The sequence below is a fragment of the Anopheles coustani genome, chromosome 2, assembly GCF_943734705.1.
Source record: "Anopheles coustani chromosome 2, idAnoCousDA_361_x.2, whole genome shotgun sequence".
NCBI lineage: Eukaryota > Metazoa > Arthropoda > Insecta > Diptera > Culicidae > Anopheles > Anopheles coustani.
The window spans coordinates 20,952,874-20,968,866 of record NC_071289.1 but is presented as its reverse complement, the minus strand read 5'-3'; the positions used below and the strand labels follow the sequence as shown (position 1 = coordinate 20,968,866).

At 44.4% G+C, this 15,993-nt stretch overlaps 2 protein-coding genes across 3 annotated transcripts in view; one reads left to right on the top strand and one right to left on the bottom strand.

The window, feature by feature from the left end:
- The window catches only part of LOC131266449 (P protein), a 50,020-nt gene extending 47,163 nt beyond the window's left edge, over positions 1-2,857 (top strand). For both annotated transcript variants that reach the window (XM_058268981.1, XM_058268980.1), the window contains exons 8-12: positions 66-223; positions 286-475; positions 537-684; positions 748-841; positions 916-2,857. In XM_058268981.1, coding sequence (XP_058124964.1) covers positions 66-223; positions 286-475; positions 537-684; positions 748-841; positions 916-1,000 — 675 coding nt within the window. In that variant the 3' untranslated portion in view covers positions 1,001-2,857. The remainder of the gene's footprint in view (positions 1-65; positions 224-285; positions 476-536; positions 685-747; positions 842-915) is intronic.
- A 1,795-nt stretch (positions 2,858-4,652) lies between these two features.
- LOC131264067 (uncharacterized) lies at positions 4,653-15,046 on the bottom strand. Its single transcript, XM_058266355.1, has 5 exons — positions 14,947-15,046; positions 8,502-8,582; positions 5,479-5,577; positions 5,355-5,416; positions 4,653-5,282 (listed from the first exon to the last, which is right to left on the bottom strand). Exons 1-5 carry the CDS (start codon positions 15,044-15,046, stop codon positions 4,653-4,655), a joined length of 972 nt encoding a protein of 323 aa, XP_058122338.1.
- Positions 15,047-15,993: the final 947 nt, after the last annotated feature.

The following is a 15,993-nucleotide window of genomic DNA, read 5'->3' as shown; positions in this document are numbered from 1 at the left end:
GGAACAATCTCTTGGAAGGGATTTTGGAACGTTATACCGATCGATAGCTTTTTTCTGCTGTATAGTACCCCATCCGCAGCAAGACCCTGCTGGTGAAGTCGGCCATCACGTTGGCGTTCGTGATCACGTTCTTCTTCCTGCACTCGGCACCGGACATACAGAAACTGTCCCTCGGCTGGACCGCACTGCTCGGTGCACTGCTTCTACTGATTCTGGCCGATAGGTAATTAAAGGAATTCTTTCCAAAGAGTCGATCATTTGTATATCATTTTCTTCTACCTCTAGGGAAGACATCGAATCCGTTATTGCACGCGTCGAATGGTCCACCCTGCTGTTCTTCGCTGCCTTGTTCATCCTGATGGAGGCACTGGCCGAGCTGGGGCTTATCGATTGGATTGGCAAGCAGACGGAGAATGTGATCCTGTCCGTGTCGGAAGAATCTCGGCTCGCTGTGGCCATCCTGATCATTCTTTGGGTGAGTTTCTTAGCCGTCCGGATAACTTCCAACGTTAACTAACCGCATTGTTCGCCATCAGGTATCCGCGTTTGCATCTGCCTTCGTTGACAATATTCCACTCACCACGATGATGGTGAAGATTGCCATCGGTCTTGCCGAGAATGAGACACTGGATCTGCCACTGCAGCCCCTCGTGTGGGCCCTTGCCCTCGGAGCTTGCTTAGGAGGTTTGTATTTAGTGGCAAGTTTGTTTTCATTAATGAAATAATTTACGTTCAATTTCCTTTTAGGTAACGGTACACTGATCGGTGCCTCCGCCAACGTTGTGTGTGCCGGTGTTGCTGAGCAGCACGGTTATAGATTTACGTTCATAGAATATTTCAAGTAAGTTAGTCAACCAAGTGCAAGGGTTTGTAAAAACGATATTTTATATCTTACTCTCTCCTCTCTCTCTTCAGGGTCGGTTTCCCAGTGATGGTCGGTAGCGTAATTGTCTCTACCATCTACCTAATGTTTGCCCACGTGGTCTTCACCTGGCACTAAGTAGCTCCCCCCGAGCCCCACATCCAACGATGGTTGCTGCCGTAACCCCAAACCGGGGGTTGACTGGATCGATCCCGAAATCCTCCAAAAACCCCACGTGCGTGTGTGTCTTGAGTGTAGCATTTAAGTGTAGCAAAATGGGACATAGGAGGGTAAACTCGAGGCAAAGAAGGTGTGCTTGTGTGTGAGTTGCCATTACAAAATTCTGTAATGCCGTTGGACTTCCGGGGTAACAAGGCACCACCCGGAAACCGTCGTGTTGTGCTGTGCGCGAAAATGTCCCGAGCTTTGCGGTGGGGTCACCAATAGAAAACAAAGAAAAACCCGCAGTTATTTATGTGATAGTTTCTACGGTAAAGCATTTTTCAAGAGTCATGCCCACCCCATCCCTGTACAAGCGCCCGAATGTGTGAACAGGATTCGCCACGAAACCCCCAACAGCAGCATACGATCGCCCTTCCCGTACCGAAGTGATGCCACCTTCCACGTGCAATATTTACCAAGATCAATTACACGTCCCAAGATTACGATCATACATAACACTAGAACCATGGTGGAAAGTGTAATCCCGTTAAAGAATCCCCAAGCCACAGTGCACGCATTATCTAGTGCATGCCATAATGTGATAAACTTTACCAGAATGAATTAGTAACCCCGATTTGATTGGAGTACACCGTAATTTGAAGAAAAGAGTCCTTGTGAGCACTACTGAATACTACTCTTATTCGTTACAATCATAAAATACAACTATCGAGCTATAGCTCTGTAAGCTTGAAGGGGAAAAAGCTGGTAGGTTAAATAGAGTAAAAAGTAGAGAAGTTTGGGTGGATCGAAAACCACCCAGCACAAGAACCAAAACGACTCTAGGCAACATTTGCTGTCAAATGGCATGCATTTGCTGCACCTTTCCTCAATCCAATCCAAACCCCAAATTTCCGCCACACCAAGCGGAGTGTAAGTCAATTTGAGTGTCGATAGCTACAAAAAAAAGAAATGGGAAAGAGTATGGGAGGAAAATACAAAACTATAAGGATAACGGTAGAATCTGTTTGAAAAACAAATCTAAAAATATACACTACCACTATAAGAACACACTACCAACAATGAACCATTTATCTAAGGGCTTAAAAAACGGAATCATGGGGGCATTACGCCATTGGTTTGGGAGTTCACATCAGTGCGGAAGGAGTGCGGGGAACATGACAAAGGGCGAGCGATCCATTTGGTACCGGATAGCGGTACCCTCAACGACCACATACAAGCTGTAGGTTATTCTTCACGTGTTTATGGTAGAAAAATGTTAAATTGTTAAATGCCATTGGGGTACAAGTAGCTGGCCACCAAAACCCAAGCATAATCCTTTCAATTTTTGCAATGGTCTGCTTGCCCATTTTTACGTTGACATTATTATGCATAGGTTTCTTTCCGGCAAAGATTCATATATTCATGAGTGTTCCCTTTGGTGAGAAACTGTTTCATTTTATTTCGAATTTCAGCATTTTTAGCATTATTTCATGAATTGCTGTAAAAAAAGAAAACTAAGCGCAACATGTGTCAGAGATCATTCGGAATGAATAAAGGAAGAAAAACATAAAACAGCACACAACATGCAAAAGACATTCCAAAAACACCCGGGCACCCAGTGCTCCCTTTGGGTGGCGCGAGACGAACAGGGAAAGAATAGATCGTTCAAAGCGTGCAAAGAGAAGATGTGGTGTAGGATAACAACAAAACGATAAAAAAAAACTTGCTATTCAAAGTAGCGACGCAAGATTAGTAGAAGGAAAGAAAAAAAAAGATAAAAACGAAGGTTTTGTACGCATGTAAAAGTATGTAACTGAATGCCTCACCTCCATCGTTATAGCATATAGGAACAAGCAAGTATAAGTCCTTTTGGGGGGAAGGAACACTAAAACAACCGAACGCGTTGTGTAGCAAATTTGTAGATAGCAGAGAGTGGAAAACAAGCCAGACCCACGGGCGAGCCTGAAGCGACAAAGTGTAATCGTGAGTGAAAACGTAGAGACTTTTAAAAGCGACATCCCGCCCCCGGCCCTAGTGGGCATTCGGCAGCATAAACTGCACACGGACGAGGCGCGAGGGAAAGAGCGAAAAAGAAAACAAAAGATGAAATATATATATATTTTTTACCAAAATCCAACGCTACAGACAAAATGGGGAATGGTTTTATAGGCGTTTGTAAACATCTTGTTGGCAAGAATGTAAAGCAGCATAGACACACAACCAAAATGGAAACGATTTTCGATCTGTAGCGAGAGTAACGGTCGCCTTCAGTTTTTAAGCCATAGTTTTCACACTTGGTTACTGTATAATCCTTCTCCCCATGCAGAAACGAAATCTAACTAGACTAAACTATGCTGCAAACAACTAAAACAGCAGTAAAGTATTTAAGTAAGACAGAAACAAATGGTAGTAAAACGAATAACGAAATAATTCTAAACCAGGGTTGGGAACCGCAACTGAGCGGAAAGCAGCGGGAACTGACCGCTAGATGTGACCGTTTTTCGTTAAGTTTAAATGCGTCAATGCTGAGGCGGAATGAAAATCGAACCCATAAGCGTGCCGGATGTGTGCTGCATGTTCTTGCGCCACGTACCGACAGCCTGTTCGGTTCGGGGCGAAGGGTAGAAAGGGCATGGAAACCCCGGATCAAGGTGACCCCCGTTCGGTACAGTAGCGATGTTTCGAATTTGTTATTATACTGTAGTGTTTACGTAGACGTGCGACTGAGAGGATGGCACAGTGCAGGGGGAAGGCGAACTCGAGAATGGCTAATAATGTTAGGGTTTACAACTAATGGAAAGCAGGCACTGTGTGCGGCGGTCGATGAGGCAAATGGTAAAAAGAACCCAATATGTAATAGATAAATAAAATCCTGAAAATCGATTTATGAACCCATGGTCTCTTTCAAACCGGTATGGGACTTTTATAGGTTGGGTTATAACGATTGAAAATGGGGGCCATATTTTTATAATTCTAGGTTAAAACACAACACTTTCTTAGTAGATATTTTCATATTGTTTTTTGTTTGTGTAACCTATGTTTTGTTCCTATAAATATTACTCGAACGTTAAATAAGGCTACGAACACTTCGACGATGTAAAGAAAATCCAACCACTCTGACCCATCAATTCTCTTCAGCACCACATTTTAAAAGTACATTAATTCGTTACTCAATCCCATTTCTCTCTTCGTTGATCCTTTAGCTTTATTAACAACTATCTATTTTGTTCATCTAATAAATAAACCCTCCCCAAATGTGCACGCTACTGTGAATGTTTGTTTCGACGATTTCCTTCCTTTTAGTGTAGGTTGGTTAGAAAATAAACGATACGTCGTCTAAAATTGTCGTTTTGATTTCGCATTCCAACAAATTTGGAATTTATAGCTTTTCTTTTGTTTCGTTTGTATGATCTACCTTTTTGGTGAATAGGCGCACCGGCTATCACCATCAGCAAATAAATAGTATATCACATCCTAAACCGGAAACTATTTACAACCTTGTGAGTCCTTCTGTCCCTTTGTTTCTTTTTTTTGCTTTTTGTCCGAAGGGTTACACTGGTTTCTACTGGATCTCATTACCGCAACACTATAATACACTGGGCGTCTGGGCACTGCCGCCAAGGAACTCTCAATCCAACGACACATCGGACAGCTGGGCCGTGATGCGTTCCTTGTCCCGTTTGCTCACCGGTCGATTGGTTCGTCGCCGTACATTCCTTCGACCACCATCGACGGTTACCGGTGCCGACGAGGTGCTGGCAGTGGGTTCGGGTCGTTCACTTTCGGTTGCAGCTGAGGAAACCTCCGTCGGCGCGGATGTGGCCAGCACGGTCGTCGAAGGCTCCGGATCGGACGTTACCACGATCACGTTCGTGCTGGAGGCAACCGAAGAGGAATCTGCCGATGGAGCAGCCTCCTCCGGGGGGAAAGATTTCCCTCCATGTCCACCACCACCGGACCGTTGGTCGACGGTGCCCGGCATCGGTTTGAAGGGCGTAATCGGTTCACCTCGCAGTGCCTTCAGCTGGTTGATGCGCGATTCGAGCACCTCCGCCGGTAACGTGCCGATCGTGTCCTCGTATTCACGCTGCTTGTTCATCTCGTACAGCTGCTGGAGCTGGTTGTAGGCACCCTCGTTCATTATCGGTGCCGGTGGCATCAGCGAATCCCGCAGTTTGTCCTTGTTGAACTGTTGGCGCTGTTTCGTCTGCTTCGACCACGCCTGCAACCACGAACTTCCTCCTCCACGGGTTGGGCTCTAAAAAAACAAAGAAACGATAGCTTTAAACTTATAGGAAAAAAAATTCTGCGTCCAGCATATCACGCTCACCTTAATGGAGTTGCTGTACTCGCCATTGTCCACGTATCGTTTGCTGCTCCCGGCTGCCGTTCCTGTAACGTAAACATGCAAACATGTAAGTAGTGAAACTTAACGATCGTACGACGACATTCACCTATCGGTCGCGTGTTGAGCTGCGGCCCAAGTTCAAGCTGCACTTGAAAATCAGCGTGTTCGCCCAGCCGAAAGCCAAAACCTATCCTTGAGTCGGTTCCTAAAAACGAGAAACGAGAAAAAAACGTTAATGAAAATGGAAAAAAAAGTGTTTAACTAAGTGGCAAACGGAAGAGAAATCGTGCAGGTTGGAGCAGAGAAGCGACACTACACGTGACATCAAGCGTTTTGCTTGCTTAAAGCAAGAAAAGAATAACCAATTTATGGTAGCCTAAGTAGTCGTAGAAAAAAAGGAACAAAAAATAATCGAATCAACGGCTCAAGAGTAAACCTTCGGCGTACCTTGAACTCAATGGCGAAACGATGTCCGGCTAGCATCAAGCTTGAAGGCCAGAACGAAGATTGAAAGTAAACCGGTGACTTTATTCCTCTCACGCTACTTAACCCTCAACTGTAAGGTTGACTAAAGTTTCATAATGAATCTAGTCGTCTTGGGTTTTGTAAATTTAAAAAAATCTGGTTACTTGGATAAATCATCGTTCTTTCTTCATTGGATCGATTACGGATCAACCTTTTTACTTGACGAAATAAAACTTTCAAGAGAAAAAACAAGACAAACACTTGAGTGCAATCCCACCCAAGTCGATTGAACATCGCAGTAACCGTCTTCGCTGTCTAATGCCATCAAACCCATCATTCCATCGCCCAGCAAACACAATGTTCGTCGGTGCGGCTTAATCGCCGGATCGGCATCCGGTAACGATAATCGACGATCGAGCACGATCCATTGAGTGGGTCCTGGAGGAAGTGTAAGTACCGACCAACTTTCATCGCGTACTACTGAAGACGAACAGACGAGTGGACGCAGTGAGCAAGTGCCCTAGGCTCAATTATGATGTTCCCCACCCCATTTGGAAGGCATCACTTGATGTGATCGTGCCATCGAGAAAAGATGAGTATTGACGATCGGCACGGCATGCAACGATGCCGTAATGCCGACGCGATCGTTTGTTGCCAATTATGGTTTTCGCAATTTTCAAACAGCGTGGCGCTCGTGTGAAATCGTTGCTAGCTAATATTTTAACTATAAATGGCTGTAGTACTAGATAGTAGCAGCGATGGTTTTAGTATATTTAACGAAATCTTTTGCAATAATTATAATCCTTCTTTTCTTTCATGGCGGCTTTTTCGTATGGTTGTGAAATCTGTCCTCCACCACAATTTCTAACGCGAGAGAAGAAAAAAACCAATCCGTGCGTAATTTGTGTTAACAGCACTCGAACACGTACTCCAGCCACAAACGCGACGGACCGATGCAACCCGATGGTCCGCTATTATCGTGCACTCCACTGTAAATAATGTTTACACGATGCGGCATGCGCTACCCGCGCGCGCAACTCAATTGATGTTTATTTGCGTCGCCTTGTGACACGGATTTCCGTCCCTGTCCGCTCTCATCTCTCTCTCTCTCTATCTTTCTCTCACCCATACACCGATCGACGGCGTCCGGATGTGCGCCCGGCGGATGCAAACAGAAAGGGAAAGTTGTCCCATCGTTCGGGTGCGCCATATTCATCGTCTTCGGCGATTATGGTCACCGCCCGAGTCCTCAAGGCTGGACGAGCCTCACCAAACGCTTGGCCGAATAAAATCTCACCCCTCGCTGTGATTAGCATTTTGTTTGGCGGTTTTTGTGTCCACGGCGAGTGCACCGGAGCGACCCCCTGCCAGTTTTGGGGCCGGCCGTTTAGTTTGCTTCTTAATTTTTGAGAAGCAAACAGATTATCCATCTTTCAGCATTCGCCCGAATTAGAGGATGAAAAGGGAAGGTTAGAGTGTTTGCATTATACTAGACTTGGTTGGCGGCATCAATTTGTGTGCAGTAAATCAATATTTATTGGAATAAATAAGCCTAGGACAAGGGGCCACAGGATGAGCCGTTTAGCTTAACCCATTTGAATCCTGGAAATCAAATTAAATAGCCTTTCTATTCCAAATATTATTATGAAACAATAGGACCGAATCGTTCAACGAATCGCAAATAATAAAAACAATGTTACGTAACATTAACACAAAGAACAATTTTGCAAATTAATTTCACCCTAAAATCATTTCGATGTTCCTGCTGGATGGTGAAAGTTTCCTGAATTTTGCGATCTTTGGTGAACTCCAGCTGAATGTCAGGTTATCCCGAAACAAAAGCCACTACACACTTTTATAAGATTCGCATGAGTCACACACAAATACGGCAACGCAAAATTGGGAGATTTTTTGATTTTATGGTGATAGTGAATATTATAACTTCCAAAATGACATGTAAAATGAATGAATTATTTCAAATTAAATTTAGATATACACGGAATCCGAACGTAAAAACCCAAATTCATTACGATCACATATTCAAATTATACTTCCGGTTCGTAGATACAACTTTTTCCCAGCCTAATATTTATGGAAACCCCAAAATATCGTCATTTTGGTTTGCTTTATTTGTTTTGATTTGTTTTGAAATCTCAATCAATAACCCATCCCACGCTTTTACGTTTTTACGTAGGAATGTTATTCCGGTCGCACGCACAACAACCATGCGGAACTGACCGTACGAGGAAAGCCTTACTGACCGGGATACCGGGATCACCGGCGAAACTGAGGCCACTAACATTTTTTTCCTCTGTTCTCGAGTTTGTTGAACGTTACGAAATTGGGAACCTGGCAGCCGGAATCGAAATAACGGCATCGATCGAATGCTGGCCAACGCCTGCCGGATCGCATCCCGGCTTGAATCTCCATCAACCCAGATTCCCGTGGGTTTTCACACTCACCACCACGCGAAAAAGAAAAAACAAAACCAAACAGGCAGAAAGAGCGGGAGAGAACGAACAAGAGATTGATAGAGATTGATCAAAATTATATAATTTGGACGACCGGCGGCGGCGGCGACGGCCCGAAACTGTATTTGCATTCCGGTCCGAAAAGAAACAAAAACCGGACACCCACCGACTTCCGCTGCGCAGCACAACTTACCTTTCTTGATCGGTGGAATGTTGGAATACACCAGGGAAAGTATCGATGGCAGCTCCTCCGGCACGATGAACGCATTTGTAACTGGAAGCCGCAGGACCGCCGGGCAGGAATGATCGGTGGGTTGGGGACGGGCAGAGAAAGATGAAAAAGGAAAAAAATAAAGAAATAAAGAAAGAAAGAAGGAAAGAAAGAGAAAAAAAGATGAGTCATGGAGGAATTACGCATGGACAAATAAATGAAGATTTAAATAGACGAATTGCTATGTACGCGCCGCTGCGTTTAACCGGCTGGAACTGCGGCGTTTTGCGCTGGGACGAGCGGGAAAGAAAATGAGTGAGTGTTGTGGGAAATATGGGGAGGAAAAAATGAGGTTTTGATTAAATTATACAACACACTAATGTTCCCCCTTTTCCTTTCCCATCCTGGCTGTTACATTGTGTTTAGTTCACGAATGTTTGATTTGCAGTTGTTTTCTTTTCCACGCGGCAAGCATATTGATTTTCCCGGGTTTTTGTTGGGCAAAGGAAAGCTACCAATTTATGGGTTCCCCTCAAATTATGTGCCCATAGTACTGATTTATGGAAATTTAATCGTCCAATTCAAGGAAGGCATGGGAATAAGCTAGCAAAATATCAGTATATTTCCCTTTGAGTTTTGTTTCTTTAAGTTTTTCAACAGTATTAAGGCCAGTTTAGAGCTGACATTTTATATCTCTATAAGTAAGTTCTCTCTATTATCGTATTCATAACATAAAAAATACTTAATGAAGTTAAATGAAGGTAAAAAGGCTCTATTTCTACTACACAAACAATGATAACCGAGTAGAAAACTCCCTACCCTTAATTTTTTTTGCACCAAAACTCTAACAGACACGTCAAAGATGCTCATCATCGCCATCAATAACATCATCCTCTAATAATGACGTTAAGTTGCCCCGAGGACCGGCGGTTTCGAGAAAGGTGAATTTGTCTAGACGGGCGTGAAAATTAATGGTTTGTAAAGATTCGGTAATGCGTACACCATTTTCGTCAATTATCGTCTGTTCAAACCGGTCGAACCAACGGAAAAGAAACCTTTCCAGTTTTGCATTTGTTTTTTATAGCACCAATCATCACTTTTTTCTATCCTACTGCTAACAGTAGTGTGATATCGTAAAAAATGAATGCCCTATTGATAGAATGTGATCTGAACAATGAGCCAATCGAACCGTTTCCATGATCGAGTGACTCTAACTGCTTCAGGAGTCTCGAAAGGAGGCAATTTTTCTTATTGCTTCTTTGCTTTACGTAAGCGATCTACGCATGAAGGTAGGAAAAAACCTGTTTCTCCTTGCAACCCTGGCGCATAAAGCATGTAAAAGGACACACACCACTGCCCCCAGAGAGCGGCACGCGTTAAACAGAGGGGCAGAGAGGTTTTTCTTAAAGGTTGTTTTTTTTGCACCACCCCAGTTCAGAGGAGTAAGCAAATCGATTCACAATTGCCATGGGGACTGAAAGACCTTGGCGGGCGAACGTCAATCCGGTTCGAAACGCGCTGTCTTGGTCCGGCGGTTGGCGGTCAGCCGTCGTCGCTTGCATATCAAAAGGCTTCAATGAGCGACTAGAGTCGGACTAGGCGAGGAACCCGTTTTCGGTTTAGCTGCGCTCGCTGCCAAACAACGAATCGGGTTTGTTGGGGGACCGGAGTGGAGGGGGTTGGGGGTTGGGTCTACTCACATTCGTTTCGTATTTTCGCGATGCAGTGCATGAAGTATCGTACCTCTCTACACAGCAACAACAGCAACAACAGGCAAAAGCGTTTTTTCCGCTATTTTTGGACCACTTCCGAAAGCACTGAAGCATTGTGCACGAAACCCACACGATCTTTATGTGATCGATGAGCATGCTAGGGTAAAAGAAAGGGGGGTTAGTTTTTGTTTTCTTTTTACCCGCTGCACACAATAATAAAATCGTTAAAAGTGAAAACTAATTGATTGGTCGCGAAACTGATTTGATTTGCAGGCAAACAACGGGAGGCCCATGTTTTGGCAGTTGATCGCCAGCTGTCAAACGTTTACGATCGATTCGATTCATTCCCCTTCCGGTGGAGGGATGTCGATTACCTTTCAACGTTGGTATGCCATTTGTTTGGAAACGAGCATTTAAATAAGAAAGAGAAAAGCAATAGTGGCCTTCTCCGTAGTGCTTTTTAATTTGTACATTCACTATGATAATACACTGTTTTCAGGGCCAATTCGTCGGCATCAAGCTGCTCTTTGTTGGTAGTAGGCAGTCAATTGCACGCGCACGGTTTTTGTTTGGTTTCGTTAGAAAGCACTTTGGGTTTGTTAAGTTTAACTTTGCCATTATCGGTAACAACATTGACGCGACAACAACGCGACATTTTCTCGTCGCGCCAATGTTGCTACCGATAATGGCAAAGTTAAACTTAACAAACCCAAACTGGTTCCTAACGATGCCAAACAAAAACCTTGCGCGTGCAATTCACTGCCTACTACCAACAAAGAGCAGCTTGATGCCGACGAATTGGCCCTGAAAACAGTGTAACATTGACTTTGCAAAAAGATGTAATGAAACATTAATTGAAATTTTGCGCTATTTGAACTCAAAGTTGATTAACATTATTTTGCATGCTAAAATTCATTTATGTCTGCAACGTTTAGTTTCTTTTTTGAAAAGCAACATAATATACTACAGCTCAACATGTTGCCTGCAACAAAATCACACCTTTTCCCTTGACGATTATTGCTTCGTGTCATCCAACTTTTTATGGAACGATGGCGAAATGAAGCGCATGTTTCTCAACCACTCACTAACACTCGAGCAAGAGAGTCTCTAATGCAATCAGCAATCTCCTTCCATTGCACTTAAGGTGCGCTATGCAAATGCTCCCACCAATGCACTTTGCCAAAGTGTGTCAACGGGCTGCAATGGAGTTTGTTCATCACACTTTTTGCATCTCGGCTTTGACTCCAAGGCTGCTAAAGAAGGGTTTACTTTAAATGTCGTTATTTATGACGGTCCATTAGCAGCACGTTGAAAGTAAACGGTGTTTTGCATCATAGGATAGTGAACAACAGCAACACTAAGTAGATTAACGAAGGCGTTAGCTAATGGGTTTGGTAAAACTATTTCTACAGATTACATATGTACAAATGTTTTTTAGTAAATACAAGAATTCCCTTTTAATGACGCAAAAGAGGTCTCTTTAAAAGTGATAATAAATTTGGTGAGATCATACCCTCTCCAATAATTATGTTGTACAATTCATACCATAACTACCAGTTCATCGACCGTCTGGAAGCGAAGCAAAATTGCTACCAAAAAGGTACGCGGTCAAGCCCAAGAGGTCGACCTTGTAAAAACCGTTCGCCTTTCGTTTGGACCTCGCCCCTTGTGGGTCACCGTTTTTTGTTAAATTTTCATTGCACTCGTTTCACCGCTCGAACACGCTCGAACGAACGATGGGAAAATGTTTAAACCAGATCACACGCCCAAACAACAGGCAAAAAAAGGCTCCTTCGTGCCGGCAATGGGGTTACATCTCCACTTCGGCGTCGGCCATCATGGTACAGGTGATGATGATGATGATTATGATGATGGTTACGATGATCATTATCATGCTGGTGTGGCCATCCACTAAATAGCCGGCGCGAAATTTTCCCTCGCGTGCGAACGGTGTCAATGTCGTTCGCGTTCGAGCATGTTATTGAACCGAATGGTTTCCCGAAAGGCCAACAGGGCATCCCCACCGATTCGTTGCATCGTAAAACGTGGGGAACATTTAAGTACGCGTACGCATTTTTGCATGCCACTATAAGATTCTCACACGTTCGACGAAGATAAAGATTTTCATTATGTCTTCATTTGCAACCACCAGTTTATACCGATCGCACGCAATCTACTTCGTCAAGTTTATTCACCATCACCAGTTGAACATCAAACATGTTGAATTGTTGTGTTTCAGTGGGAAAAGTATTAATTTCTTTAGACATGAGTATAGGTAAAGCATATCCACACATGGTTCAGTGGGAAATGATCACAATGAATTAAAACGGCATTGGCCTTTTCGTTTTACAATTGCAACATGCAAGTGAATGAGTGAAGTATGAGATACAATTGTTAACATGCTCAGATATAAATGCACTGCTTAAGCGATTAGAAAATCCCATTTTGGTTTTGCTATAAAAATAATTTTATGAGTTAAGTTTTATCATCTGGCTGCTAATGAATCTAATTTATTCACTTATCAACAGACGTTATAAACTCACAGCCTGCCTGTCCAAAACTCCCCTAATGATGTCCCGCGTTGTAAAATAAACCATTAACGATCGCCTGATGAGGTTAACAACGGTTTTCCCTCGAACCGTTCGGTATCGACCTGTTATGTAAATTACGCACCAAACCTTCAACCTTTCAGCCTCTTCGGGTGTTGTTGTCCAATCGTGCGTCGCTTTGAGAAAAATTGACACCAATCAATCAGACAACGTTTTGGGCAACCACAACATTAAGGGTTAATACGATGCGATCATCCGGGGCGATCGGTCCATTAAGACGTTCGATAACGAGCCCCGGTGTCGGTCGGCAGTCGACGCACTAGCGTCTCCGATGCCCTTTGATTTCCAGATAGCCATCCGTTGCCCAAGGCGGCCGCGATGTGTATCAACTGGCCGACACATTCGGGGTTTCCTTCCCGGGACCCGCAAGAAGATGCCGCAAGCAGCCGGCAAGCTGTGTGAAAGTGAAAACGTATTAGCATTGGTAAACGGCCGCTCATCTGCGTATTGGAGCCAAAGCCGATGCGGAAAGGGGGGCGCCAACGAGCAGGGACAGCATCGTCGGGGCGCTAATCAAATTAAACCCCACCGAACGCCCGTCGGGGCCTTGTGCTGATGGATTACAAAAGGTTAAAATATTGTCTAATTCACATCGTGAAGTATTACGGTGCGGTAGCGCTTTCATACAACATGGTTCGGGTGTTGGTTGTCCAAGACGGGAGTGAAAGATGATTTCTAAATTGATATTATGGGCTGTTAATTGAAAGTCCTGTGATCTCTTCATACACCGCCGGATGGATTTGGGAAAAGAAATTTCCCTATTTAGTGTTCGAAAAACATGTCGTTTTGTTGAGAAATTCAAATTATAAATTTTATTTTAAGATTGAGTGTTTTATTTTCGAGCGATGGTTTATTCGACTTTTCCTAGCGCTTCAAAAGAAGATTTTGAACGATTTTAGGCAAGTTGTTGAACACAACCAAACATTTGATTTGTTTTCTCGTTAGTAAACTAGCACTGAAAAACATATATTTTTCACTTTCCCATCAAATAATTTTGTTTTTTATTAATTAAAACATGATTTACTTTACGAAATCAATTACTCCAGACTTGCAGGTCCGAATTGCCAGCAACGCCATAATAAAACACTTATCAAACAATTATCAAACGATTAAAGATCGAACCAAAAGTGGATCGAACAATTTCCCAAAGTCGCCTCGGCAAACTTTTCCTCAAATCACGATCACCACTGCGCAATGCCACATTGCACAATCGTGCAACTCGTTTGAAGTACCCGAGCACATTGCATGAGCGGAAGAAAATTATGTATGTTTTTCTTGTTTCGCTCGCCCTCCTCCACTCGCCTCCTGCCAAAGCGTTCCTTCCGTTCGGAAAATCCATCGGAGTTGGTGCTACGGCCTCAAAAGAAAAGTATGTAATTGACGTAGACAAATCGATCGCTTTCCAACCCGTATCGATGGCATGCGATCGCTGCCCTTACGTTGACAGTGTTGTCGGAAAATTACGCCTTTTTCCAAGCAGGTTTTAAAGTGATTTTGCGAGCAGAAAAAAAAATCAAACGACAGAAACCAGCTTGGAAAGGAAACCGAAGCGAAGGGGAAAACGGAAAAGGTTGCACCGCAGTGGTGCATGAATTACGTTTTGCCATTCGCTCGATTTCCGCTCCGAGTCCGGGGAAAACAGGTTTGGGTGTAGATCTTTTTCCCTTTCGTTTTCATTATTGCGCGCACCGTCGGCATCACGACATCGTTGAACGCAATTGCAGCAGTTGTACGCTCACTTAGAGTGGCACACACACACATAATCACCCCGGGACCCTTGGCTACGTTCGATGTGGTTTTCTCTGCGCACCTTAGGCCCACCACGAGACGGCACAACACGTGGTGCTGGTTACGGTGGAAGGATTAAGTCATAACACGCAGACGAGAAACGATCGTTTTGATTTGACCTTTTTCGAAGCGAGCACCCGAGTGTATTTTCCGCACACTTTCATCGACTTGCGGTTGCAAATTGAGTAAGATGAGCAACCGCTTGGGATGAGTGAGGCAGATTTCGCGAGCTTAATTCAAGCCGATTTTTTAGGGGGAAGGAAGAAACCCGAAGTGATCGCGAAATACCGCACTTGTATGTCGACGATCTTCACTTACACGAAACGGCGCCAAATGCCAGCAGGATCAGCAGGGCGGCCTGTTGATGCTGGTGCTGGTGCTGCCTCGCACGTAATCCAATTAGTGATCGTTTCATCATTTCGCGGCTAGTTTGCACTCGATGTCTTCTGCGTTGTGTGCGTTCAATTTTCGGCGCTTGGAAAATGGCCAAGTCCAAAAATTAAAAAAGCCAAAACATGCAGCGGCTCACACCCGTTCACAAATCATTTCTTTCACCCACCGGGAAAAATGGCTTTTGGCCTGAAAATTGCGCTGCTCCGGTTTTGGCCGGAAAACAAGGACACCACACAGACACTCGAACACTTAAAACTTTTCTCGGTCGGTTTATTTATTTTCTCTCTTCGATATTTCTTGATCGCACTTGATTGACCAGGTAGGAGGGTAGCTGTTGAAAATCACTCACTTGATAACACTTTTTATCGGTTTCTCGTACCGGGGGCACCTTATTTTTCATCACCGTTTTTCAGCTTTTTTTCGGGCGCAATTGAAGAGCCGAGCCGCGTTTGATCGCCCGGTCTCCAGAGCGATCCGGTATGAAACGAAAGAGACGGGAAGCGCGTGCGCGCGCTCGTGGAAAAAATAACAAAACTTTCTCACTGCGGAATTTCGATTTCGTGCCGTACGGTGCGCGCGAGATCCGCTACGACTACTAACCCGACGCGCCCGAGACTCCAAGGTGGGCGCCACGCGTAGTCTTCGCGGTGGAGCAGGTGAAACGATTTTCTTTATTGCACACGGTCGCGCGATACCCAAATAAACGCCGTCCACATGTGACGTTACCGGACACAGACATACACACAAACACAAGCTCACGGTAATGCACCACCAACCCTGCGCGGATTGTCTTGGGGTCGTGTCGAGGATCGATCTGGAGTAGCAGCAGAGGAGGAAGTCGGTGGCCCTGAGCTGTTGGATCAAACACTACTGACCGGCGATGGAAAGGCAAGAAGAAAACACTCTACACCATTCGCGACCGGAACGAGGGTTGCGATCGCGAGTGGATCGTTCGTACCACACGCAAGAGCT

Coding starts and splice junctions, on each gene's coding strand:
- LOC131264067 (XM_058266355.1), bottom strand. CDS start 15,046: ATGATGAAACGATCACTAATTGGATTACGTGCGAGGCAGCACCAGCAC. Junction 8,583..14,946: donor GGCATTTGGCGCCGTTTCGT/GTAAGTGAAGAT, acceptor TGCGGCTTCCAG/TTACAAATGCGTTCATCGTG. Junction 5,417..5,478: donor GCTCAACACGCGACCGATAG/GTGAATGTCGTC, acceptor TTTACGTTACAG/GAACGGCAGCCGGGAGCAGC.